Source organism: Aquarana catesbeiana, linkage group LG01 (genome assembly GCF_042186555.1).
Source record: "Aquarana catesbeiana isolate 2022-GZ linkage group LG01, ASM4218655v1, whole genome shotgun sequence".
Classification (NCBI taxonomy): domain Eukaryota; kingdom Metazoa; phylum Chordata; class Amphibia; order Anura; family Ranidae; genus Aquarana; species Aquarana catesbeiana.
In genome coordinates, this window is record NC_133324.1 from 515,931,026 (window position 1) to 515,958,431 (window position 27,406).

At 40.1% G+C, this 27,406-nt stretch overlaps 1 protein-coding gene across 1 annotated transcript in view; it reads left to right on the top strand.

Annotated features, from left to right (window-relative positions):
- Window positions 1-24,391, top strand: part of FSTL3 (follistatin like 3) — a 122,825-nt gene extending 98,434 nt beyond the window's left edge. The window contains exons 4-5 of the mRNA XM_073594043.1: window positions 20,620-20,844; window positions 23,512-24,391. Of these exons, the coding sequence (XP_073450144.1) occupies window positions 20,620-20,844; window positions 23,512-23,564 (278 nt within the window). The 3' untranslated portion in view covers window positions 23,565-24,391. The remainder of the gene's footprint in view (window positions 1-20,619; window positions 20,845-23,511) is intronic.
- The last annotated feature ends 3,015 nt before the right edge of the window (window positions 24,392-27,406 follow it).

Sequence of the window (27,406 nt, forward strand, 5' to 3'; positions counted from 1 at the left end):
AGGTAAAATTTGAAAAAAAAAACGTGTTTTTTTTATCGCCAAATGTTTTATAAAACACACATGTGAATGTGCACGGAGTAAAAGGTTTTATACTCAACAATGTGTGGCTTCTTCTTTCAATGATCAATACTATTTTTTGTGTTAAGTTGGTGTTTACAGTGACAATGGGTGTTATTTAATAATGGAAAAACCACTTGGCACTACAAGTGCACTAGGAGAACCTAGGAGACAGCTAAAAGAAACCCAAGCAGTAAATGAAAATCAAGATTTGATCTGATAAAAGAGCAAATGTATTCAAAATGTGCTGGTATAGCAATGACCCCCCTACCCATAAAATATTCTACATATTTTTCTCGCAATTCACAGGCGCTTTGGGGGGGCAAGCCAGGATGGCCAGCTTCCAGGGCCGTCATTTGAGTTTCTGAAAGTCTGGCCTCAAGCCCAACTGAGGCAACATAATTAGGATTATTACACCAAGCCCCCGCACAGCACAAACTCTATGACGAGCATGTACCCGCAACATGGCTTCAAAATGGTCAGCTGGTCAGAATTAACTAAACAGAACGCACTGAAGAACAGCAAGGCCTGTGAAGAGCGAGCTGAAAATCAGTAACGAACGGACAAGAACGCACTGAAAAACAGATATGAACTGACTTCACGCACTGAAAAACAGATACAAACCCACAAGCACTGAACAGCAGTAAAACGATCTGAAAAAGCAGGAGTCTGAAAAGCGCGAATCGTCTCTCACCAAACTTCTACTAACATGAGATAAACACAAGATTAGCAGAAGGAGCCCAAAGAGTGGTGCGCTGGCTATTGAACTTCCCTTTTCTAGTCCCGTCGTACGTGTTGTAAGTCACCGCGTTCTGGACGGTCGGACTTTGGTGTGACCGTGTGTATGCAAGACAAGCTTGAGCGTAATTCCGTCGGAAAAACCATCATAGCTTTTTCCGATGAGAATTCCGATCGTATGTACGCGACATTACAGTATAACTTATCCAGAGTGTTGTTATCCTTGGTGAGGAATTAGAAAAGTCGGCATACGCGTTTTGCGGGATGACCCACTTCATCAGGGCCTCGGATTATAAGGTAATTTTTATATATATATGTAAACTGTAATGATAATACATAAGTATATATTATTGACAACGGCAATATTTTTGCATAGTGACTGATTTTACAAACTACCGATAATGTTTCATTGATTTCATTGAAATTATAGTTTAATGATTCAATAAATCTATCCAACAAAAACTTGATAAAACCTGTTTTATACACTGCGACAAAGCATGGGAAGGGGAAAGAGAGAGGGAAGGAATTATCCTAAAAAGCACATTGCATGTATAGCTTATATAATAACAGTATAGATACAGTATCTCACAAAAGTGAGTACACCCCTCACATTTTTGTAAATATTTTTTAATATCTTTTCATGTGACAACACTGAAGAAATGACACTTTGTTACAATATAAAGTAGTGAGTGTACAGCTTGTATAACAGTGTAAATTTTGTGCGGCCACCATTATTTTCCAGCACTGCCTTAACCGTCTCGGGCATGTAGTTCACCAGAGCTTCACAGGTTGCCACTGGAGTCCTCTTCCACTCCTCCATGACGACATCACGGAGCTGGTGGATATTAGAGACCTTGCGCTCCTCCACCTTCCATTTGAGGATGCCCCACAGATGCACAATAGGGTTTAGGTCTGGAGACATGCTTGGCCAGTCCATCACCTTTACCCCCAGCTTCTTTAACAAGGCAGTGGTCGTCTTGGAGTTGTGTTTGGGGTCGTTATCATGTTGGAAAACTGCCCTGCGGCCCAGTCTCCGAAGAGAGGGGATCATGCTCTGCTTCAGTATGTCACAGTACATGTTGGCATTCATGGTTCCCTCGATGAACTGTAGCTCCCCAGTGCTGGCAGCACTTATGTAGCCCCAGACCATGACACTCCCACCACCATGCTTGACTGTGGGCAAGACACACTTGTCTTTGTACTCCTCACCTGGTTGCCGCCATACACCCTTGACACCATCTGAACCAAATAAGTTTATCTTGGTCTTATCAGACCACAGGACATGGTTCCAGTAATCCATGTCCTTAGTCTGCTTGTCTTCAGCAAACTGTTTGTGAGCTTTCTTGTGCATCATCTTTAGAGAAGGCTTCCTTCTGGGACGTCAGTCATGCAGACCAATTTGATGCAGTGTACGGCATATGGTCTGAACACTGACAGGCTGACCCCCCACTCCTTCAACCTCTGCAGCAATGCTGGCAGCACTCATTCGTCTATTTCCCAAAGAGAACCTCTGGATATGATGCTGGGCACATGCACTCAACTTCTTTGGTCGACCATGGTGAGGCCTGTTCTGAGTGGAACCTATCCTGTTAAACCGCTGAATGGTCTTGGCCACCGTGCTGCAGCTCAGTTTTAGGGTCTTGGCAATCTTCTTATAGCCTAGGCCATCTTTATGTAGAGCAACAATTCTTTTTTTCAGATCCTCAGAGAGTTCTTTGCCATAAGGTGCCATGTTGAACTTCCAATGACCAGTATGAGTGAGAGCGATAACACCAAATATAACACACCTGCACCCCATTCACACCTGAGAACTTGTAACACTAATGAGTCACATGACCTAGGGGAGGGAAACTGGCTAATTGGGCCCAATTTGGACATTTTCACTGATGGGTGTAGTCACTTTTGTTGTCAGCGGTTTAGACATTAATAGCTGTGTGTTGAGTTATTTTGAGGGGACAGCAAATTTACACTGTTATACAAGCTGTACACCTACTACTTTACATTGTAGCAAAGTGTCATTTCTTCAGTGTTGTCACATGAAAAGATATAATTAAATATTTACAAAAATGTGAGGGATGTACTCACTTTTGAGAGATACTGTATATAGATTTCATACACCCAAGAAACAGGGAGAATTTACAAAAGGTAGATTCACCTGTAAAGTATTGGTAACCAACTTGATAGAGGTTTAGCCTGGGGAGCCCGTGGGGATTAGCTTTGTGTCTCACTGGCTAGAGAGATATTCTCAGAGGTTGGTAGTGATTTATATGATCAGATTGGTACTAAGGGTTGGTACAAATTAGTACTAAGGGGCCCAAAGTGTGGCAAGAAGGTGTCCCCCACACGATTACACCACCACCATCAGCCTTAACCGTTTATACAAGGCAGGATGGATCTATGCTTTCATGTTGTTTACGCCAAATTCTGACCCTACCATCTGAATGTCACATCAGACGAGGCAAAGTTCAAAGTCACTTAAATCCCCTTTCTTCCCCATTCTGATGCTTGGGTTTGAACTTCAGCAAGTCATTCTCACCACGTCTAGATGCCTAAATGCATTGAGTTGCTGCCATGTGATTGGCTGATTATCAATTTATGTTACTAAGCAATTGAACAGGTGTACCTAATAAAGTGGTCAGTGAGTGTATGTGCCTTGACTACCGTATTTTGACTACATGCTGTCTTCATGGTGATTTACTCACATTTGGCATGGATGGTTCCCCCATTGGGAAGTCAGTTTTTCTATTTTAAGATTATGTGTACAGGACCATTTGTTTAATGATTGTACCTGAATTTCCCACCCGGTAGTGACACGGCGCTGCTGGAGGAATCCCTTTTTTTTACATGCGATGCATACTAGCACATTATGTAGGTTTTTTTTTGTTAATTTTCAGACTTTCCTGCTTTACTTAAATTATTCTAATAGACATAAGGATTGGAAATGAGTGTCACCTTTATCCTCTTTTATGTTATGTTAAGGAAAAAATAAACTATAGCCACAAAGCCAGGCAAGCAACCACTGCTGATTTATTGAGTAACTCATGGCATACTGAAAGGCCATCTGAAAGATGAAAAGTAGCAAACACATTTGGAGAAAAAGAAGTCACTCACAGTTAGGCTGTGACCTCCTTTGGAGCAACTCTGAGGCTCTTTTGTCTATGAAAGTCCTCCGCAAATGACCTCATTATACGTTTATTAAAACAGTCCTGTGGGCATCTGGGTCCTTCTTACTCTGGCAAAATTGACCATGTAATTGCCCACACAAGCATTCTCAATCGTTTGTTCATTTGGCAAGACCAATTGATTTAATGCTGACTTACTATAGCAAAGAGATTTTAGCATAGGCAGCTGGCTGCAGAAGTGTTACTTAGCTGTAAGCAGGTCTGTGCCAGACTTCTGCTAGCAATAGAGACTTCTAGCTGCAGAGGAAACACTGGATCGGCAACTGCTTTTTTGATGGATTTGAGTCATCTAATAAGTCAGCATTGCTTTCCTTTGTGTGCATGCATCACTGATTATTAGATTTGATTAGGGAGTATTGTGAAGAGTCAGGTTTAAAACTATACTAACTATTTTAATTCTGTTTTATTTTGCTTAAGTGGAATCCTTAAAAAAAAAATCTTTGAGATCTTACATCTATTCATTAAAAATCATTACAGACTGTTTCACACTTTTAATTGTAATTGCGATGGATTACCACAGGCAGGTTAATGTGCAGTATTATGAACACACATTGCATTAGGGCAATAAGTTCACTTAGAATGGGCGTTCCATGCATGAAAATAGAAAAACTGGGCCTGATTTTTTTTTATTCAGTGACCACAACACACAGTATTTGCCTTTTTGTGTAGTGCTGTGCAAGTCTATCAGCACCCACTGTGCTTGTGTTTTGGGGTGTCATTCTAAATGAATGTACTACAATGCATTACACAGAAATCTGTTTAATTATGCCTTGTGTTAACATGACTGCAGCATAGTTAAAGTGGAAGTTTAAGGCTCAGTTCATAGTCACAGCGGTTTCCCTGTGTCCACTTCGCATGACAGGAGACTGTGACTGGCTCTCAATGGAGCCGGTTCACACATCTCTGGGGCTGCTGCGGAGCGGATTGCACAGGGGTCCTGTGCATCTTTGGCTCAGTTTCAGGTCCGAATTCAGACAAAAATTCGGGCCTGATTTGTCCCTGACATGACTGCAGCATACTTAAAGTGGAAGTTCAGCCAAAACCTAATGCTAAACCTTTCAGCCTTATTTTAAGCCTACTCTATCTAACCCTGTAAAGAAGAAATCGCTATACTTACCTGTTCTCCAGCTGCTCTGATTCTGTCCCAGGCTGAACTGTCAGAGGTGGCTTCAGTGTGTAGGAGTGTGCAGGAGGGGCAACAGCAGACGCCCATAGTATGTCTATGGGTGACCCTGGCATTTCACAGCCATTGTTCTCTCCTGCACACAGCATCCACCACTGGAGTTCAAACTGGATCAACTTCAGAAAAGGTATTTATAGCGATTTCTTCTTTACAGGGTTAGATAGATTAGTTCCAGAGTGTGGCTGAGAGTAGATTTAGCGACAGATAGGTTTTGACTAAACTTTAAAATGAATACCAAAATCTGTACTTATATTAGCTTTATATAATACTCTATACAGTATCACTCAAAGAGTAAGAAGAGGTGATCAACCAATCAGGGCCGTGTTATTTTCAGGCCTCATGCACATTGGGCGTTTAGCCCCTGCGCATATGATTCTGGCTCTTTCATACAGGCAGAAGGCACAGGTGCACTGTCTACAGCCTGTAAAATTCTGAAACCCTCTGGGGCTGTACCGGCTGGAAGGTGCACAGAGTGGTACTAATGTTTAGTGCAATATGCACCCAATAACTACTAATGAGCCCTGTCCAGCCTCAACAGCATTTTTTTCACAGGCTGCTCGATGCATGGCTAGACCTTGTGCCTTAAAACACTGGAATCTCATGCACAGAGGCTAAACGTTCTGTGTACATCAAACCTAACACTACACATGGGAAAGCACAGGAAGAACCTCATTAATGTGTTGCTGCACCTTCACTGTCCAATCAGGAAGATGGGGAGAGATGAGCTGACTGACAAGGCAGAGTCTGAGCTACCATTTTTTTTAATATTCACACTTAGGTGGGTAAGTACCATTGTTGGGATTTAGATAGGGAAGGTTAGATAACTGTCCATCCACATCAAAGATGCTAACAGCTGTAAGAGTAAATATAAAAATTGATGTAAAGAGTAAAAGTATGATTATGTTAGCTGCCACTGCTGATCTCATTTTCTTAAAAATACCTGGCTAGCATGCTGGTCCAATGGCAGCAATACTTTCTCAATGACCCAAAAGTGTGCTTGTCACTTTTTGGCTTGAGAAAGGACATCAATATTGAACTTACTACAATTGGTGGCTTGTCTGTGATGGAATGAACTACTGCATCTGGAATTCCACATGGTGTGCTGGTAACCTCTTTTATCATGTTTCAACAATATATTGTAACATCTTTCTGTTCTGTTGTTTCAGTCAAGACGACCATTTTTTATTTGAGCCCTCTTATGGTCTGATTTTGTAGGGTGTGCATCATGGACATTCTTTGAGTATCAAGAAGGATGTTAATAGGCAGATCAGCAGTCATGTGACTCCCACCACATCAGCACAAATGATAGCAAAGATTACAGTCCACAGAGTTAACAGTAAATGTTGGGACCCTTACGTTTTAACATCTTTATAAATGATATAAATGATATAGGGTCTGGGGTTAAAAGTACCATTTCTGTCTTTTGCAGATGACCCCAAGCTATGCAGTGGAATAACATTCTTACAGGATGTCTCCAATTTACAAGCTGACCTCAATGCACTGTCTAATTGGGCAACTAAGGAGGAAAAAAGATTTAATCTACAAATACGGAAAGGTTTCTTCACAGTAAGAGCTGTGAAAATGTGGAATAGACTCCCTCCAGAGGTGGTTCTGGCCAGCTCAGTAGATTGCTTTAACCACTTGCCGACCGGCTCACGCTGATATACGTCGCCAAAGTGGCACAGGTGCTCAAAACAAAGTACCCGTATGTCGCTGCGTCATCGTTGTCCGCCGGTGGACCGCGATCATGGCACAGAGAGGCCAGAACTGGAAGATGCCTATGTAAACAAGGCTTTCCCTGTTCTGCCTAGCAACATGACAGGGATCTACTGCTCCCAGTGATCGGGAAGTCTATTCCACATTTTCACAGCTCTTACTATGAAGAAACCTTTCCTATTTGGAGATGAAATCACTTTTCCTCTAGATGTAGAGAGTGCCCCCTTGTCCTCTGTGTTGACCTTGAAGTGAATAACTCAACACCAAGTTCACCATATGCTTGCTTTGGAAACCGCAGTTTGGCATTGCATGCTATTAAGCTTATGATCTTAACGTTACATAACATTACATTTATCTACATTAAACCTAACTTGCCACATAGTCGCCCAATTAAACAGTGCATTGAGGTCGGCGTTTAAGTTGGAGACATCCTGTAAGGACATTATTCCACTGCATAGTTTAGTGTCATCTGCAAAGATAGAAATGGTACTTTTAATCCCAGACCCTATATAATTTATAAAGATAAAGTAAAAAGTGAAGGTCCCGACACTGAACTTTGGGGTACACCACTTATAACCTTAGACCATTCAGAGTATGAATCATTAACCACTACTCTCGGAATTCGGTCTTTTAGTCAGTTTTCTATCCATTTACAAACCGATCTTTCCAAACTTGTAGACTCTACCTTACACATTAGCCGTGTGCCACACGGAACATTGGGAACTGTGTCAAAACTCTTTTGCAAAATCCAAGTTTACCATGTCCACAGCCACCCCTCTGTCCAACTTCTGTCTTTCATGAATCCATGCTGTCTGTTGCCTAAAATATTTTTTTCTAGCAAGAACTCATCTATGTGGTCTTTTATTAAACTCTCCAGTATCTTCCCAACTATAGAAGTTTAACTAACAAGTCTATAGTTACTTGGTAAAGACTTTGTTCCATTTTTAAATATAGACACCACATTGGTCCTATGCCAAACCAGTGATACTATTCCAGTCATTAACCACTTAAGGACCGAGCCTCTTTCTGAGATTCGTTGTTTACAAGTTAAAAACAGTTTTGTTTGCTAGAAAATTACTTTGAACCCCCAAACATTATACATTTTTTTCTAACACCCTAGAGAATAAAATGGCGGTCGTTGCAATATTTTCTGTCACACCGTATTTGCGCAGCAATCTTACAAGCACGCTTTTTTTGGAAAAAATACACTTTTTTTAAATTAAAAAATAAGACAACAGTAAAGTTAGCCCATTTTTTTTTTATACTGTGAAAGATAATGTTACGCTGAGTAAATTGATATACAACATGTCACGCTTCAAAATTGAAGTGCTCGTGGAATGGCGACAAACTTTTACCCTTAAAAATCCCCATAAGCGACGTTTAAAAAATTGTACAGGTTGCATGTTTTAAGTTACAGAGGAGGTCTAGGGCTAGAATTATTGCTGTCGCTCTACCGATCGTGGCAAACCCCGCATGTGTGGTTTGAACACCATTCTCATATGCGGGCGCTAGTCACCTATGCGTTCGCTTCTGAGCATGAGCTCGTCGGGACGGGACGCGTTTAAAAAATTTTTTTTTTCTTATTTAGTTTACCTTTTTTTTACATTTTTACACAGTTTTTTTCTGTTTTTTTTGTAATAGAAAAAAGCATGACAGGACCTCTTAAATATGAGATCTGGGGTCAAAAAGACCTCAGATCTCTTATTTACAATAAAATGCAATAAAAAAAAAAATTGTCATTTAAACAAATGAAAAAAAAATGGCCCTTTAAGAGCTATGTAACAAAATCAAAGTAACATATGTACATATAATTTGTTACATAACAAAACGTCGCTTCTGCCCTGCAGTGATATGGAAACGGGTTGGGGCCATCTTCTCCTCACTTGTCCCCATACCCAGGCAGGGGACAGACGCGATCGCCGCTGCCGATGGCTCCAGTAAGCGGCAGTGGGCACCGGATCGTGGCAGGAGGGGGGCGGCCCTTTCCCGCTGCCGATAAAAGTGATCTTGCGATGAATCCGCCGCAGAGACAACTTTTATCTTAAACCGGACTGCTCAATTGAAAACGAGGATACCTGGGTTATGGCAGCTAGCTGCTGCCATAACAACGATACCCTCCTTCAAAGTACTGACGTATAACGACGGTGGGCGGTCCGGAAGTGGTTAACAAGTCCCTAAAAATTAGATACAATGGTTTTGAAATGACAGAGCTCAATTATTTTAGGAACTGTGGGTTGATGCCATCTGGTCCAGGTGCTTTATCCACCTTTATTCTGTCTAAATATTTCTGAACCATATCACTTATGAGCCATTGTGGATAATTTGGGGCTATGTCACTACCACCCCCATTATGAACATGAGCTCCCCCATGCTCCTTTGTATATGCAGAGGTAAAGAAATGATTTAATAAATTTGCCTTCTCTTTGTCCCCAGTCACCCACTCTAGATTATTTTGTAAAGGGTCTACATGCTCAGACATGACCTTTTTACTATTAATATGTTTGAAGAATGTTTGGGGGTTTGTCCTACTATATTTTGCAATCTGTCATTCGTTTTTAATTTTTGCATCCTTGATTTCCTGTTTACATATTCTGTTATATTCTTTGTAACATTTAAACGATGATAGCGTTCCTTCATTTTTATGTTTTATAAAAGCTCTTTTCTTATTATTTATAACTTTTTTAACTTTGGCCATGAGCCACATAGGTTTTATTTAGCTGAGTCTCCACCTCCTCATTAACATTTGGTGGCCTATAACAAACTCCAATAATTAACTTTGAACTACGCACACATCTATATGCAGTTCCACCCATAATGCTTCAGCCACATCACACTCTCTAACAACTAGGTCCTCTTTCACACTCCCTTTGAGATCACTTCTCACATAGAGGCAGACACCGCCACTTTTCTTTTTTACCCTGTCTTTCAGAAAGAGTGCATAGCCAGGAATATTAATAGCCCAGTCACGTGAAGAATGAAGTCAAGATTCAGCAATACTGATTACATCATAGCTTTCCTTGTGCACCAAAGCTTCCAACTCACCTATTTTGCTTGGAGGACTTCTGGCATTGGTGAACAAACACTTTAATGCATTATTACATTTTGCTCTGGTGTTTTGCATATCTTTTTTAGTAGTACAAATAGCACTATCATTTCCAATTGTTGTTTATAGGTAAAGTTGATCCAGCGAAAATCCGATTGCCTCTCGGGGGATCAGGAAGGATTTTTTTTCCCCTGTAGCAAATTGGAGCATGCTTTGCTGGGGTTTTTTTTTGCCTTCCTCTGGATTAACTGTGGGTGAAGGATTGTGTATATTGGATTGTATTTTTTTTTTTTTTGGTTGAACTAGATGGTCTTATGTAACTATGAGAAAATCGGAAGAAAAATTCCAAACGAGGCACGATCATTTGATATTCGTATAGTGTGTACCTGGCTTAAGGAGCTGTTGTATTAACAGGACATGGCTTTTATGTTTTGATAAGTCACCCTACTTCAATAAATATAATCACGTTGCCTCCAAATCACATCTCTTGTGATACATTTTTTAATGAATGTGCAGGTGTCACATGAGCTTTCCTACTTATGGCCGAAGCTGTGCCAATACTTTATGAGATGGTCAGATCACGCCTAAATGTCTTGACCAACAATTAATATCTTCAGGCAGTATTTCTGTTATTTATTTATATATATCTATATCTATCTAGATAGATAGATAGATAGATAGATAGATAGATAGATAGATAGATAGATAGATAGATAGATAGATAGATAGATAGATAGATAGATAGATAGATAGATAGATAGATAGATAGACAGTGTATAAGATATACACATGTAAGAGCAATCATTTCTGCTATTAAAAAAAAAAATAGAAGAAAAAAGATTGTTTCTTTGAATAGTGTGTTGAACATGGTCACATGACTGCATTTCCTTCAACATGCTGCCAAACAGACGCTGATATATACAGAATCTCTTGGCAGCACTATTTGTAAGATTTACTTGCCAGATGAAAACAAGTTAAGGAACTTTTCTGGGCAGGTGCATATGTACATGATATATGAAGAATGGTAAGTGCCAACAGAGAGCATCCACATGCAGTAACAAGACATGACCACTTTATATTCATTTGTAAAAAAACAAAAGATTCTTTTATAGTTTTTACATTTCATGATCATTTTCACTAAGATACTATTAGTGGTAATACAAATACTTAAAAAATATTTAAAAATTAATGTGCTTTGATTCTGGAAAAATTATTGTTCAGTGTGGCTTAGGTGGATGGTGATGTCTAGGGGATAGACTTTCACAATTATTTAAAGCTGAACTATATTCACACTAAATACACAGATTAATTACATATAAGGGAGATGTTTTACCTGCAAAAAAAATAGTATTCCTCTAGTACCAAGATTTGAACAGCCCCTTTACACAGTAGAGCCAGGCAGATGACACCTTTTTCCTGTTAGGGTAGATTTAGACATTCTATTAAATCTTCCTTTCCTATGAAGATTGATGTGCGTTCAGATCACGCTCCAGAGGCTACTGACAGGCGGTGAGGAAGCGATGTGATGCCTCCTTACCGCCTGTTTTATCCCCATTTTTTCTAACAAATACGCCTGGTGTTCGCAGCTCTCCCCCATTTACTTGAAAGTGTGGCGTGCCTCCCACCAATCGCTACATGTTGGGTAAAGTCTGCCACGGCCACAAAGCGAAAAATCGTGACAGCAGCAAGTAAACACCCCCCTGCTGCCTAATGCACCTTAAGGGGGGGGGGGGGGGGGGTCGTTGTCAGGCAGCAAAAATATTCCACACGTCTAAATGAGGCCTTAGTGTTGTAGACTGTAGAAATAATACAATGGTGTCCTCTTCTACCCCTAGCCTGTGAGTTGGCAGCAAAAGAATAGCTGTGGATTCAATAAGTTATCCATGTGCTCAGTTTAATCTTTCAGCAGTAGACTCGTTTGGATACCCACAATTTTTACAGGTAAATAAAATATGTTTGGGTACGCACGTAGAGACACTACCACGTGACCTAAGAAGGAGGACGGGCTACGCTTGATGTTTGTTATGCCAGCCGGCGTCTTTTATATACCAATACGCGAATTTACCTTTTAACTGTAAGTGCAATACTTTATATATTAAAGTGGTTCTTGGATGTATTACACTATGGCCAGTTTATTTCCTTTTTGGGTCACACACTGAGGAAACGGATCTCCTGGCTGCAGTGGGCGACCATTTGTACTTCCTATCACCATCCACATGATTCCTAGTGGAGTTTTTTGAGCCATTTGGGTTTTAAAGCTTGCAAGTTGGTAAGCACACTCTACAGCTACGGTGGTGGGGATATCACCTTTTGTTTTACGTGCACATCAGGGTGTTGGTTACAATTAAAGGTCTACATAGTATATGCAGATATACTACACTATGGCCAGTTTTTCTTGTTTTTCTCTCCTTCCGGTATATATGCACTGAGGGAACGATGACTCGAGTTTGGATAGAGCGGAAGTTTTTTCTACACTTAAAGGTCCTGGCTGGGTTTAAGCCATCCGCTTATACTGCTTGCTGTTTTGGTAAGCGCAACTTACTACTACGGTGGTCGGGTTCTTCAGTTGAACTGTTATATGTTTTGTGCACATTGAGGCATTTCTGGTGATCCGGAGTGCCTTTGTTTGACAACTAATTTGGACTTTTATTTTACTCAATTTTTTAGCGCAGTTTATAATTTATATTTGACTTTTTGTGTTGTCGCACTGTTTACTGCTGCTTTTTGTTATATGTAGTTTTTTCCAGCGCGGTTTTTTATTTTTCCTAAATAAAATATGTTAAATGCGCGTAATATCTTCATGGCACTACCTGCCTGGAGTTTGATTGTTTTCCCTGTATCTGCATTGGTTTCCTCCTGGTACTCCTCCTCCCACACTCCAATGACATGCTGGTAGGTTAAATGGCTTCTGTCTAAATCGGCCCTAGTTGGTGTATGAATGTGGGTTAGGGACCATTGATTGTAAGCTCCTTGAGGGTAGGGACTGATGTGAATGTACAATATATGCGTAAAGCGCTGCATAAATTGACGGCACTATATTTGTAATAAATAAATAAATAAAACTAATCCGATGGTTGTTAAAACAAATGGTTGATTTAATGCACACAGTGTGCTGCCACTATTATATTGGTTGTAACATTAAAGGATGATGCACAATCTGTAATTGATTAGCTGCAGTGCAGAGCTGGAGAGAAATGATCTGTCTAATAGACCCCTGATACAGTATATAGGTACATAGTTGGTAAGGCTAAAGGGGTTGTAAACTCTCGTGTTTTTTCACCTTAATGCATCCTACTCACCTGAGCCCCGTAATTCTCACGCCAGAGCTGCGCTCTTCCCCTCTGCCCATTGTCTCGGCTCTTGATTCGATCGATTGATTGAAGCGCAGCCATTGGCTCCTACTGCTGTCAATCAAATCCAATGATGCGGGCACCAGGGGGGGCGGGGCCGAGTCTGGCATTCTGCGTCTATGGATGCAAATGCTGGACTCGGGAGCGCACACGCAAGGTAACCCCCCAGGAGATAACCCTAGGGGGTTATACGATGCAGGGAGGAGCTACCAGCGCCGATCGTTCTAAACACGGTGACGTAAAACACATAAGTCGGGACTATAAACGGGGCAGTGGCCAATAGCTTTCATCTCTTTATTTATTCTGAGCATGCGTGGCACTTTGTCCGTCGGATTTGTGTACACACGATCGGAATTTCCGACAACGGATTTTGTTGTCGGAAAATTATATATCCTGCTCTCAAACTTTGTGTGTCGGAAAATCCGATGGAAAATGTGTGATGGAGCCTACACACGGTCGGAATTTCCGACAACAAGGTCCTATCACACATTTTCCGTCGGAAAATCCGACCGTGTGTACGGGGCATAAGAGTGTTTTAAAACTATTTATACTTCCTGCTGACACCACTGATTGTGGAAGAGAGTTCCACATCCTTGCCACCCTGACAGTGAAAAATCCCCTACACAGCTTAAGGTTAAACTGATTTTCCTCCAATCTCATTGAGTGGCCCCGTGTCTTCTTACACTCCCTGAGACTAAATAGTTTTCTACCTATACTGGGATCACCATTGAGGTATTTGTATATTGCTATCATATCAACTCTCAAGTGTCTCCTCTCCAGGGAAAATAAGTTTAATGTTTGTAGTCGTTCCTCGCAATTGAGTCGCCTTTTTAATTTTGTTTGCCCTTCTCTGAACTCTCTTCAGTTCCAGCACATCCTTCCTGAGGATTGGTGACCAGAATTGGACAGAATGATGTCTCCATAAAAGAAAACCTGTTTTATAGATGTCTCCATAAAATAGAACCTGCCCGTACTATTACATAGGGGACCCCCTTCTGATGAATGGGAAAAAAAGGTTTAAAACCTAAATTATAATAAAATAAATAAAAATGAAAAAAAACAATCTCCCTGCACACAGAGGTGAATGCAAACGTGTGCATGTGTATGTTGCCTATAGACAATTTCACAGGCTCACATAATTATAAGGCTTGACATGTTTGGTATTTACTTGATACAATCCTTTCTTTCATATTTTATCAAAAATGTGGGTATTATTTTGTGTTTGTGTGCATGACAATTCATTTTAGTGTATTTTTTATAGAAAAATATGTTATTTGGGAGTTTTAAGTAATTTTCCAGCAAAAAATTTAGATTTTTAACATGTTTGAAAACAAAAATTACAAAATTGCCCTTGGCACAAAGGGGTTAATGAGTACATAACTAGATAAAATTGTATATTTTATAGTTGCTGTGAGATGTATTTAGCAGTCTGTGTGTAGTTCAGGTTTAATCATGACACTGACAGACTTGGCAGAAACCTATTTATCGACTTGGCAGGAACTTTATCTAGCTGATTAAACTGCTCGCATTTTTGTTAGAGACAGATTCTCTTTAATGTAGAATGAAGCAATAAAAAAAACACCAGTATTACCACTGACCAAGTTGATGCTGAAATGTATTTGTACTTTCAAAACTATTGATGCTTTCATTAGAAATGTCAGCTGTAACATTCTCCCCCTCATGCCCTGTGTATGAACTGGCATAGTGTAAACTATTGTACAAAGCAGAGCTAGCAATCTGGCAATCCCAAAATTGGTTGCAAGAAGAGCAATGGTCAAATTTTGTGCTAGGTGATAACAACCCACATGAATACTGATGAAAGCTGAATTTCAGGCAAATATGCAATAGTATATTCCTTCAAAAATAATGATATGCATACAACTAGCATAAGTACTTGAATCCATCTTTGTATAGGCCTCTGTCATGTTTTACATACCAAAACTCAGACTGGGAGATGTTGGGGAAGTACTAAGAGGGGAAATATTACAATAGGGACATTAATTCTGGAGCCCCTAGTAACAACCATCGATTTCCTCACTTTGAAGGGATTTTGTTTCACTGTCCTGATGTGACTATAGGACAGGAAGTGAAGGGAAAGCTCCCCAATCGGACACAGATGACAGAAAAAACTACAGGGTTTATAGCCCTCACTTACTCTATCTAGTTTGACTATAACAGAGAACAGTGGTGGCTGGTGGTTAATATTTTAGTGTGGGGGGGCGGCAAACAAACCTGGCCCCCTCCTAGGACTCCAATCGGGTCTCAGGACCCGCTCCCTGGTTGGCCGGGAGGAGAAGCAGGAAGACATGAATGTTAATTCGCTAATGTCGCACAAGTGGATGGGCTCGGGGAGCAAAAAAAAAAAATTACCCACATTGAAATCCATGTGTCCAGCGCCCTGCATGGAGATTAGGGGCCAGGCGCATGGATTAGGGGGGGCAGTGCCCCTGCGCTCCTAATGGACAGGCCGCCACCGACAGAGAACCATATTTAGGCTGTTTCCCTAAAGTTTTGTTTTAGAAAATTTTCTTTATAAAAGTAGACAGTGAGTGGCAGTCATTGTAGAGCTGTTCCGAAAAGTTAGTCTGATTGTACAGCCTGTTCAATATAGAAGTAATCCAGCATATTCCAAAAAATTGCATTAAGTTGTATAAAACAGATATATATATATATATATATATATATATATATATATATATATATATATATATAGGGGACGGAAAGTATTCAGACCCCCTTAAATTTTTCACTCTTTGTTATATTGCAGCCATTTGCTAAAATCATTTAAGTTAATTTTTTTCCTCATTAATGTACACACAGCACCCCATATTCACAGAAAAACACAGAATTGTTGACATTTTTGCAGATTTATTAAAAAAGAAAAACTGAAATATCACATGGGCCTAAGTATTCAGACCCTTAGTATACTTAGTATACTTAGCTCAGTATTTAGTAGAAGCACCCTTTTGATCTAATACAGCCATGAGTCTTTTTGGGAAAGATGCAACAAGTTTTTCACACCTGTATTTGGGGATCCTCTGCCATTCCTCCTTGCAGATCCTCTCTAGTTCTTTCAGGTTGGATGGTAAACGTTGGTGGACAGCCATTTTTAGGTGGGCTTTCATGTGTCTTGCACTGAGGAGAGGCTTCCGTAGGGCCACTCTGCCATAAAGCCCTGACTGGTGGAGGGCTGCAGTGATGGTTGACTTTCTACAACTTTCTCCCGTCTCCCGACTGCATCTCTGGATCTCAGCCACAGTGATCTTTGGGTTCTTCTTTACCTCTCTCACCAAGGTTCTTCTCCCCCGTTAGCTCAGTTTGGCTGGACGGCCAGCTCTAGGAAGGGTTCTGGTTGTCCCAAACATCTTCCATTTAAGGATTATGGAGGCCACTGTGCTCCTAGGAACCTTAAGTGCAGCAGAAATGTTTTCGTAACCTTGGCCAGATCTGTGCCTTGCCACGATTCTGTCTCTGAGCTCTTCAGGCAGTTCCTATGACCTCACGATTCTCATTTGCTCTGACATGCACTGTGAGCTGTAAGGTCTTATATAGACAGGTGTGTGGCTTTCCTAATCAAGTCCAATCAGTATAATCAAACACAGCTGGACTCAAATGAAGGTGTAGAACCATCTCAAGAAGATCAGAAGAAATGGACAGCACCTGAGTTAAATATATGAGTGTCACAGCAAAGGGTCTGAATACTTAGGACCATGTGATATTTCAGTTTTTCTTTTTTAATAAATCTGCAAAAATGTCAACAATTCTGTGTTTTTCTGTCAATATGGGGTGCTGTGTGTACATTAATGAGGAAAAAAATGAACTTAAATAATTTTAGCAAATGGCTGCAATATAACAAAGAGTGAAAAATTTAAGGGGGTCTGAATATTTTCCGTCCCCACTGTATATATATGGCTCCTGGTGGCCAAGTTGTGGCCCAATGACCACAAACAGCACTTGCGCAGCCCTCGGCCCCCTGCAGATAGTATTCTGTGTTTTTTTTACCTAGGTGCTTACTCTTTCTTAGATAAATAGTAATAGCAATGATCTCTCGTAGTCTTGTGTAATGTGTCTGTAGTCTCCAACAACTTCTGCAGTCTGTCTGCAGTTTCACCATCTCTTGTAGCATACCTATAGTCACTTCCATTTGCATGTCTTCAGTCACCGACCATTTTCTATAGTATAGCTACAGTTTCTGATCATCTCCTGTTGCAAGCCTGCAGTCTCTGACAGCTTTTAGTAGCATAACCTTTACTTAATATTATGTGCGGCCATTTTGTGATGTCAAGGGCGCACTATAGGTCCCCTATAATAAGAAAACTGACCACCACAGATCTAAACACTTAAAGTAAAGATGGCAACATGTCATGCTTACTTCTTTCAATCATTTCTCCTTGCTTGTACAATTAAATTGCAATGCCAGCAGCCAGCTTTACATAAAGTTAACTGTTGTGTATGTTTGGAACCACATTTGACATTAACTTGAAGGAGAGAACAGTGTAAAAATGGCGAGTTTGCTCAGAAGTTTGTCACTATGAAAGTTACAACGCTAGGGGGAGACTTGTTGCTGTAAAATACTTTGACTAAAGTTATTCGAGGTTTTCCTAGTGATATTAAAATACCACAAAACAAGCTGATTTCTGTGCTGATGGAAACAATTTGCATTGTGCTTTTCTGGATAGGCAAATCATTATCTAAAACCTTCAGTAATTTCTGTTTTTCATGCAATCCACCATCCAGGATATATAATAACATTCCTCCTCCTTAGTTTTGTTACAGGAACTGTGTGCTTTACTTTCCGTTTGTTACTTCTGAGATTTTTTTTTTTTTTCCTTTTTCTTGGAAAGTGAAAAGAAACACATTTTGTATTCTTAAGAAAAGCAGCAGAAATCAGTGTAAACACTTGGCAGCAGGAGAAGGAACAGTCCGTCCGCTCAAACACATGTCTTACATCTTCCTAACTCCTCCAGTTTAAAGAAATACACTGATTGCATTCATCCTCAGTCTGGGGAAACTAGTGCAGGACTTATTTAATATGGCTGCAGCATGGAGTTGAGTAATGACCTCAAACTCTGCTCTTATGCAGGGAGGAAAAAAAGTTGAGCTGAGACCTAGTGAAATGATCCTACAAGGAACCATGGATCTTTTAAAGTTTAGATAACCCCCGAACAAAAAATTGAATCTATTACATAATACCTGCACTAAGATTTGGTGGGCTGCATTTGTTTTCTTTTTTTCAAGGTTTTATTCCTTTTATTTTCAACTTGTGATTTTGCCAGTAACACAAGTTCAGTCCAAGAACGACAAGGTCTACTCGTCTTCTTTATCAGGACAACAGAAACAAGACAGGACTACTAATACCCACCCCTCTCTCACTGTCTAACATAGATGGGCATGGTACTGTAGTCCACTGGGTTAGCTAAGAAGAATATAATTGATAATAGTCACAACATACAGAGAGTGCAAAAAGTTATCACACGTCTTCTGGCAAGATCAACGGGTATTTTTTTTTACTTAAAACAGATATAACATTTTCAAGGATATATTTAACAGACCTAATGAGACAAAAAAGAGAAGTTCATGGTTAGGGATTACATACACTTTAGGATCTGTTCTTAACCACTTGGACTTCAAGTGTTTAAAACAAGCTCATGGCTGATGATCTTTGCTTGATTAAAGAAAAATTCCAGGTATTGATATTTTATACATAGTTACATTGGTCCAGCTTGGAGCTTGATGTCATGTTCCAGGGAGGAGCTGGCCACTAAATGGTGTAGACTTTAGCTATATAATCTGTCCAATCATTGCTTGATTATATTCATACAGATTTTCTTCTGGAATAACAACCAACCAACTAATCAGCACAGCTAAAGTCTACAGCATCCTATGGCCAGTAGGGCAGAACATGCTTGTCCAAAGGATTAGTGGAGATGTGTTCTTTCATTCTGGCTCGTCGCTTGACATCACCTACACTCTCTGCTTTCAGAGGGAACAGAATGAATTTAGACACAAGCATAAAGGAAATAAGAGCAAATGTGGATTTCTGGAACCATTTCACGGGGGATAAATGTACACAGAATTTTAAAGGAACAGCACGAAACAATTGAAAATTGAAACATTGAAATCATATATGTAATTTTTGTTTTTACTTTAGTTACATTTAAGGAATTAACCTCATAGTTTTCTCTTTCTTTGTCACTTTCTTTTTGGAACATTTAAAGAAACAGAAAAGCAAAAATCAAGTTTACAAGAGCTAATTTTAAAACATTTCTGCTATGATCGTAGCATATATGATTGTAGATGTTATAATAATAAAAGTATAGAATTTTACAATAAACAATCTACGTATAGGACAGAAAGAAAATTTACAGCTATCAGCTAGCAGACAGTTCAAGATGCTACAATGACGTTGTCAGTGTATGAAGTGAGTGTGTGGATTTCTTAATAGCTAGAGCTTTTGATGACCTAGATCAGTGTTTCTCAACTCCAGTCCTCAAGGCGCCCCAACAGGTCATGTTTGCAGGCTTTCCATTATTTTGCACAGGTGATTTGATCAGTTTCACTTCCTTAGTTATTACCAAAGCCATTTCATCTGAGGGAAATCTGAAAACATGACCCATTGGGGCGCCTTGAGGACTGGCGTTGAGAAACACTGACCTAGATCATGGATGCTCAACCTGTGGCCCTCCAGCTGTTGCTAAACTACAAGTCCCATCATGCCTCTACTTTTGGGAGTTATGCTTGTACCTGTCAACTATGCAATGTCTCATGGGACTTGTAGTTCCGCAACAGCTGGAGGGGCACAGGTTGAGCACCCATTACCTAGATTGACAAAGATCTCAGAAGCAGCCAGTTGTGCTGCTAAGCATTCCTTTCTGCTGTCTAATACAGAGATTAATTATTTAAATTACTGCAGACCACAATAGCCTATCCTTCATCAGTTTTGTTCACTGCCAATTAGAGGCCATCATCCTTCTCATATCACTACAACATTGAGCGTGAGATCGCTGAACCTCTATCTCCTCAGGTCCTTCCACCCACCCACCATAGAAATTACAAGCGGTCTGCCTGTTTGTAATGGATTTTTCTTTTATGGGCAATGTAGCAGTGACACAGCATTAGGAAGGAACTCTGAAAACTTGCTGTTTGAATCTTTTAAAAATATAGGAATCTGCTGGGTGACCTATGGTGGCCTGTTCAGCATCCTTTTTATCCGCCAGTTCATCTAAGTGAATGCAAATACTCAGGGACAGAAGGCACACTGCTAACGCAAAATTGTCTGCTGCTGCAAATGTATGGAATACAATGATGCTCTGTGTCTTGGAAATCAATAGCTGCTCTATTTTCTTCCAGAATCGTGCTCCAACGTGGTTTGCCCAGGGACACATTCTTGTGTTGTGGACCAGACAGGAAGTGCCCATTGCGTCATGTGCCGTACATCCCCCTGCCAGATGCTTGCGTCTGACTACATGCTGTGTGGGAACAACAATGTCACCTATCCCTCTGCCTGTCATCTTCGAAGAGCCACTTGCTTTCTAGGACGATCTATAGGGGTTCGTCATTCGGGCAGCTGTGCAGGTAGCTATACATTTAAAGTTTATATATGGAGGATGATGCATCTTTTACAGTAGTTTATAAAGATATTAGAAGCCTACAAAGTGCTCTATGGCCATATCAAAGCACAAGACAAGTCAAGTGTGTCCTTTATCCAATACACCAAACTCCAAGTTGACCTGTCATATCATTACATTCTACTTTACATTATATTTTACTCTAGTTACATCATACATTTAAATACAAAAATGTTACACAACCCCTTTATCTCTAGTCTTTATCCTGTTGATGGCAGCTGTCCTTAGCATTCCCTCAGTAATAAATGTAATAGTAGATAGAAATATGGCTAATAAAAGGGGAGGACCTAAATTAGATTTGGAAACACCTTTGCCAGACCAAGCCTCTCAAATACAAGTTACAGTTAAATATCTGGGGGTTGAGATGTAAAGGATTATATTGATTTGAATCTTAAACCACTATTGCTTAAATTTACGGATAAATGTAGGAGTTGGTGTAAAACTTCCATTGACACTTATTGGCAGAGCCAATCTTATTTAAATTATTTGGACTCCACAACTACTTTTTATTTTCCATAACTCCCCTATTTGGATTACAACGTATTGGTTTAGGATGGTGGAAACTCTTTTACGAGAACTTATCTGGTGGAAAAAACAACCTTGCGTAAAATTAAATACTTTAATATTAGCTAAAGATGCAGGGGGCTTGCTATTCCACATGTAAAAAGTTATTTTCTAGAGTCACAGTTACAAAATTTTTTGGGCTGGACGGTGGTGTCAGAACCCGACCCTGTACAGGGCCTGTTATTACCGTTATTTAGGGAATACCCATTAATCTCCTTATTGGAGACAAGAAATCTGCTACAGGATAAAGGGTTTCTAACGGGTAAATTATTTGATAAAGTTTGGCAGGAAATTAAAAATATTACACATGTTACGGGGTATACTTTGTTATACTCTACTATACTACTATATATAGGATAATTCTAGATGTGAAGAATTGATGGTTTGATCCATGGGAAAAACTCGGGTTGCGGTATATGTCGCAACTATTCCAGAATGATATATTGAAAACCTTATTCAATTAATCGAAGAATATGGAATCCCGAAGCAAAGATTCTTTCAATACCTACTGCTACACAGGCGCAGGGCCGTTCCTTTGAATTAAAACTTAGTAAATCTAGGATAGTTTCATTGTTTGATATAAAAAAGCCTAAGCAGGGTCTTATATTGCGAATATATGGGGTTTTGTATAATAAGTTCCAAGAACCGGTAGTCATTACATCAAGGACACAATGGGCACGAGACATGGGGCCTATATCAGATGATCAATGGGCAATGACATTATCTACAGTTCCTATTGTTTCCTTATCCTCCACGCAAAAACAAATCCAGTTATTTATTTTACATAGAACCTATCGTACACCAGAGAAGCTATTTAAATGGCAACGTAGAGATACCTCCCTCTGTCCTAGATGTAATGGGGACCTGCAAATTTAATACACATGTTATTTCGATGCCCCAAACTCCACTGTTATTGGCAGGGGGTTGAGACCATTAATGGATTTTGCTTTCATTGCAATATTAAGGAGTCTCTTTCAGGCTCGTAAGTTAATAGCACAAAAGTGCATATCAACGTACCCTCCAACAATGGTGGAATGGAGAATATAAATAAAGGAAAGTATGATAAAAGAAAAGTATATTTTTTTACATAGAGATTGCCCAGGGAAATTTTAAAATATCTGGAAGAGATGGTTGGATGTTCTTGAGTCCGATATGGGAGGAGATACATAAAACATGGGAAAGAATGTAGAGAGGGAAAATTGGTTTAGTTGAATTTTTTACTATTATTGTTAATTTAATTTTTTTTTCTGTTGTGTATTTTCTATGATTGCTATCATGTACTTGGGTTGTTTGTATGCAATGCATGTTCAATTTTTGATTATAAAATAATAAAAAGATATTGGATTAAAAAAAAATTGTATTACATGCATACTATTTCTGTATTCTACTCATGACACGTAAAAGATTTGCTTTTGTTTTGATTTTATCATTTGATTTTAACAATTTCTATATAGAAGTTTTTTTGTTTGGCATATCACATGTGTGTTTGCCTGTTCTTTTATTTGACTCCAGTTACAATCAGAGTTACTTTAGTTCATTTGTTGTTTAATTTTTTAAATTCTGTGCACCATTGAAGGCTGAATCAAGAAAATATTTATTTCTTAATTGTACAGTACAGGATACAGGATTATAGTCCTGTAATATGGGTATATGCAGTTACCTACAGGTGATTAGACATGGGCAAAAAATGCTTCAGGAAAATCCTCTAAATTAACACATCCCAATCATCATGTTGAGTTGGCCACAGGGTCCAGGGCCCTGGTCTGCCTATGGTCGAGCCCTGTCTCTTAAAAGGCCCTTCAGGGGTATGCCCATCAAAGACCACAAAGACAAGATGGGGCTGGTCCCAATTACCCTGCCCAATATGGAAGACATCTGCCAAAGGAAGCAAGTTTTTTATGTCACTGTAGGATGTAATTTAGGATGCCACCTCAAGCAAGATTTACAGTATATTTTAATGACAAGGTTTAACACTGTTTTCTTTGGCTTGGTAATTTTAGGACTATGTAAAATAAATTAATATTGATATCATTTTTTTTTCTGTTTACAGAGCACTCAAAATTTTCCATGGATCTTGATGATGCAGTGAAGAACTATGTGTGAAGTCATCATGATTTAATAGCCATGTCAAAATTAGCACAGGGGCATTCCATGTGTATATTGTACATAGCGTGAGGCATATTTATTAACTGGAATTGTTATTTATATGTATCAGACTGACAGACTCCACTACCCAAGCACACTCATAACAGAGTTCAAGAGCTAAACTCTTGCAAACTATAAGGTGGTATGATATCTTGTTGGAAATGCTATGTTTTATTAATCTATTGCCACTATGTATTGGTGGACACAGCCCATGTTTAAAGAGCATTTTAAATGTGTACCTAGGGCAAAAGATAACTTCCCTCCATGTTTTCCAGGTTTGCCTGGAGGAATGCGGAGAATATTAGCCCGTACTAAGCTATAGTATACTGTAACGGTACACAAAGATGATATTGAGACCACTGCTGTACTGTCATCTGAAGACACAAAGGAAAGCTAAGGGACATTGTGAAACATATAAATGAGCTGTTATCGTCAGTTATATTACATAAGTAAGTGAATGAATCAAACAAAGATTGCCATCACCCACCCCGCCCATAACAGAACACCAGAATGATACCCACATGACATTTATTTAGAATAATTGTTGTAAGACTATTGTACCATATGACATTTGTTGCTGGCATATCCCACGCCAGCATAAGACAGCCACATCAATGGGCTTTCCGTCATTGTATAATCCCCATCTCCTGTTCACAGTTTTGGGTGTAACTTGCCTCCTAAATGTAAAGGTCAGAGACCACAGTGCTATTTTTTTCTATTTTTCTATCTCTTGTTTCCTTTCTCTTTTTTCTATCCATGACAATAAAAGATACAAATGTAACACATATTCATTGTTTCTTTAATGAAATTAAATGCTACCGGGTCTAGAAGATTAGCCTTGTTTATATAGTTCTATATACAGTAATCTTTTATACATTATTCCTTTTCACATTATGCATATCAGAAATTCATTTTGATTGGATGCCCATATTTGCTTGCTTTTATATGTAAAGCAGCAGGAAAAGCCATAAGATCTGATTCTTAAAAACTGCCAAACTAAACGGTAGGACAAAAAATTAAGTTATTGTCAATAGCAACCAGTCAGGTTTCACAAACATTTTACAAGAATTCTAAACAGACTGACATGATTAAATCGAAGTGCAGTCAACAATAAAAAGCACCCATCCTTTATTTATAGAGCTTTCCACAGATAGATGCATAGTGAAAGCATCAGATGGCACAGCAGAGACCACAGCAGAATGATGAGGCGCTACCAACATTCCGTTGTGATAACTTAAACTTTTACTAGTCCAATGTCATATTAGTCAAATATAGCCAATGTGCCGGGGCCATGCAGGGTCCCTTCCTCAAAATGACATAGTAATGTGACACAGCTTCTATGAATGGAGGAGGGGTCAGAAAAGGCAGACATAGTCAAAACTCTTGATGAATGCCTGTGACAGGTCCAGCGACTGCATTAGCCTCTGCGGTACTGGGGGGGAGACCTCAGGTTTCAACCAGCCAGCAGCACAAGGGACACTTCACATTGAACCATGCCTTGAGCTGACTTTAAAAAAAAAATAAACTTGATCAAAATTGGCTGGAAACGCAAGTTTCATAGGGATGATTCTGTACCTTTACATGATGAATAATGGAGGGTTGATTTTAGATTAAAAAGATTTAAGATTTAAAAATAAATATATATATTTTTAAACAATATTATCAGTTCAGATGCTACACCAAGCATGCTGGCTTTTAAGACTATCATGCCAGCAGCATATAGCTCGCTGCCATGCTAATTCGAGATTGCATGACCTTCACCACTTTAACACGAGTCCCCATTTTATTTTCTGAAAATCCTGTCCAGGGTGAAAAAGAAAACTGGGAGCACATGCTGCACATTTCTGGATGGGGGCTAAAGAATCCTAATTTAAAGTGGAAGTAAACCCTCCTATTGTTTTCAGTCAAGGAAGCTGTCATCTTGGCCTCTAATAATTCTTCAACTGCCATAATGCTGCACATGTGATCAGTTATGACACCAGCCATTGGATGGTTTGAAAGTTTGGTTGAGAGCACAACCAATGTGAAAGTTAGCATTTTCGGCATGCCGAGCATGTGAAAGTGTTTTTTGAAACTGGGTTTACTCCCGCTTTAAGAAACAGCTTTAGATGTGTCGGGAGTCCCTAGGAGAGGACTAGAGACTAGGAGAGGACAAGATTTATTGTTAATATTATACACTTTAATACTGTGATAGAACCTTCCAGTAATAGAGAAACCAGCTCATATACTCGGGACACAATTTCAAGAAGTTTTATCAGCCCTGTTTAGTTAAAGTGTTTGTTACCCTAAAAGAAAAAAAAGGATCATATTCCTTTAACCACTTCAATACCAGGCACTTACGCCCCTTCCTGCCCAGGACAATTTTCAGCTTTCAGCGCTGTCACATTTTGAATGACAATTGCGCGGTCATGCAACACTGTACTCAAAGTAAATTTTTTACATTTTCTTCCCACAAATAGAGCTTTCTTTTGATGGTATTTGATCACCTCTGCGGTTTTTATTTTTTGCTAAACAAACTAAAAAATACAAAAAAATTTTTGAAAAAAAATGAGCTCTTTTTAGTTTCTGTCATAACATTTTGTTTTCTTCACTGACGGGCACTAATGAGGTGGCACTGATGGGCACTGATGAGGCGGCACTGATGGGCACTGATAAGGTGGCAATGATGGGCACTGATGAGTTGGCACTGATAAGGTGGCACTGATGGGCACTGATGAGTTGGCACTGATAAGGAGGCACTGATGGGCACTGATAAGGAGGCACTGATATGTAGAATTGATGGGCACTAATAGGCGACACTGATATGCAGCACTGATGGGCACCAATAGGCGGCACTGATATACAGCACTGATGGGCACTGATAGGTGGCACTGATGGGCACTGGAAGGCGGCTGTGATGGGCACTGACAGGCGGCACTGATTGGCACTGATAGGCGGTACTGATTGGCACTGACAGGTGGCACTGACAGGTGGCACTGATGGGCAGCACTGATGATGAGGTACTGATAAGTACTGACAGGTGTTACTGCTGGGCAGTAATTGGCAATGTGGTGGACAGTGATTGGCACTGTGGGGGGCAGTGATTGGCACTGTGGTGGGCACTGGCAGAATTGATTGTTTTTACATTGCTGGGCACTGGTTGGAAGGTGATTTGTACATTTGAGGGGGCTGTGCTGAAAATCAATGTGCTGATTATCAGCACAGACCCCCCCCCCCCTGACAGGGAGAGCCGCCGATCGGCTCTCCCTGTTAGCGCAAACCGAGAAATGCCGTTTACCGGCACTTCCTGGTTCACGTGCTGATCAGCTGTGATAGTTCACAGCTGATCACGTGGTAAGAAGCCTCTGACAGAGGCTTCTTATCACGATCGGAGATGCGGGTTGTCAGACTGACATGCTGCGATCGCCGCTCTGCGCACCCCAACGGGCGCGCTCCAGCATTTTATCCTGCTGGACGTCATATGACACCCAGTCAGGATAACAGAACCACTTCCCGGCCGTCATTCTGCATATGGCGGGCGGGGAGTGGTTAAAGCATGAATACCAGCACAGTGCTTGTGCTGTGTAATTTGGTCCCAAGGTATCAGCTAAAATACTTGGCTGATCCTGCCTGGCTTTGTCCTTCCCCATTGTAAACTGACTACGGTTAATCATGGATGCTGAGCCCTGACACCGTGGTCAGTTTACGTGGCTCCGTCATCTGTTCTCCTGTGTCCTCCTTTGGCCTTCTCCCCCTTCCCCTCCCTGCCTGTCAGGTCTGTGTGTGAGCCGCCCATCTTCTCCTCTTCTAGCACTGTTCCA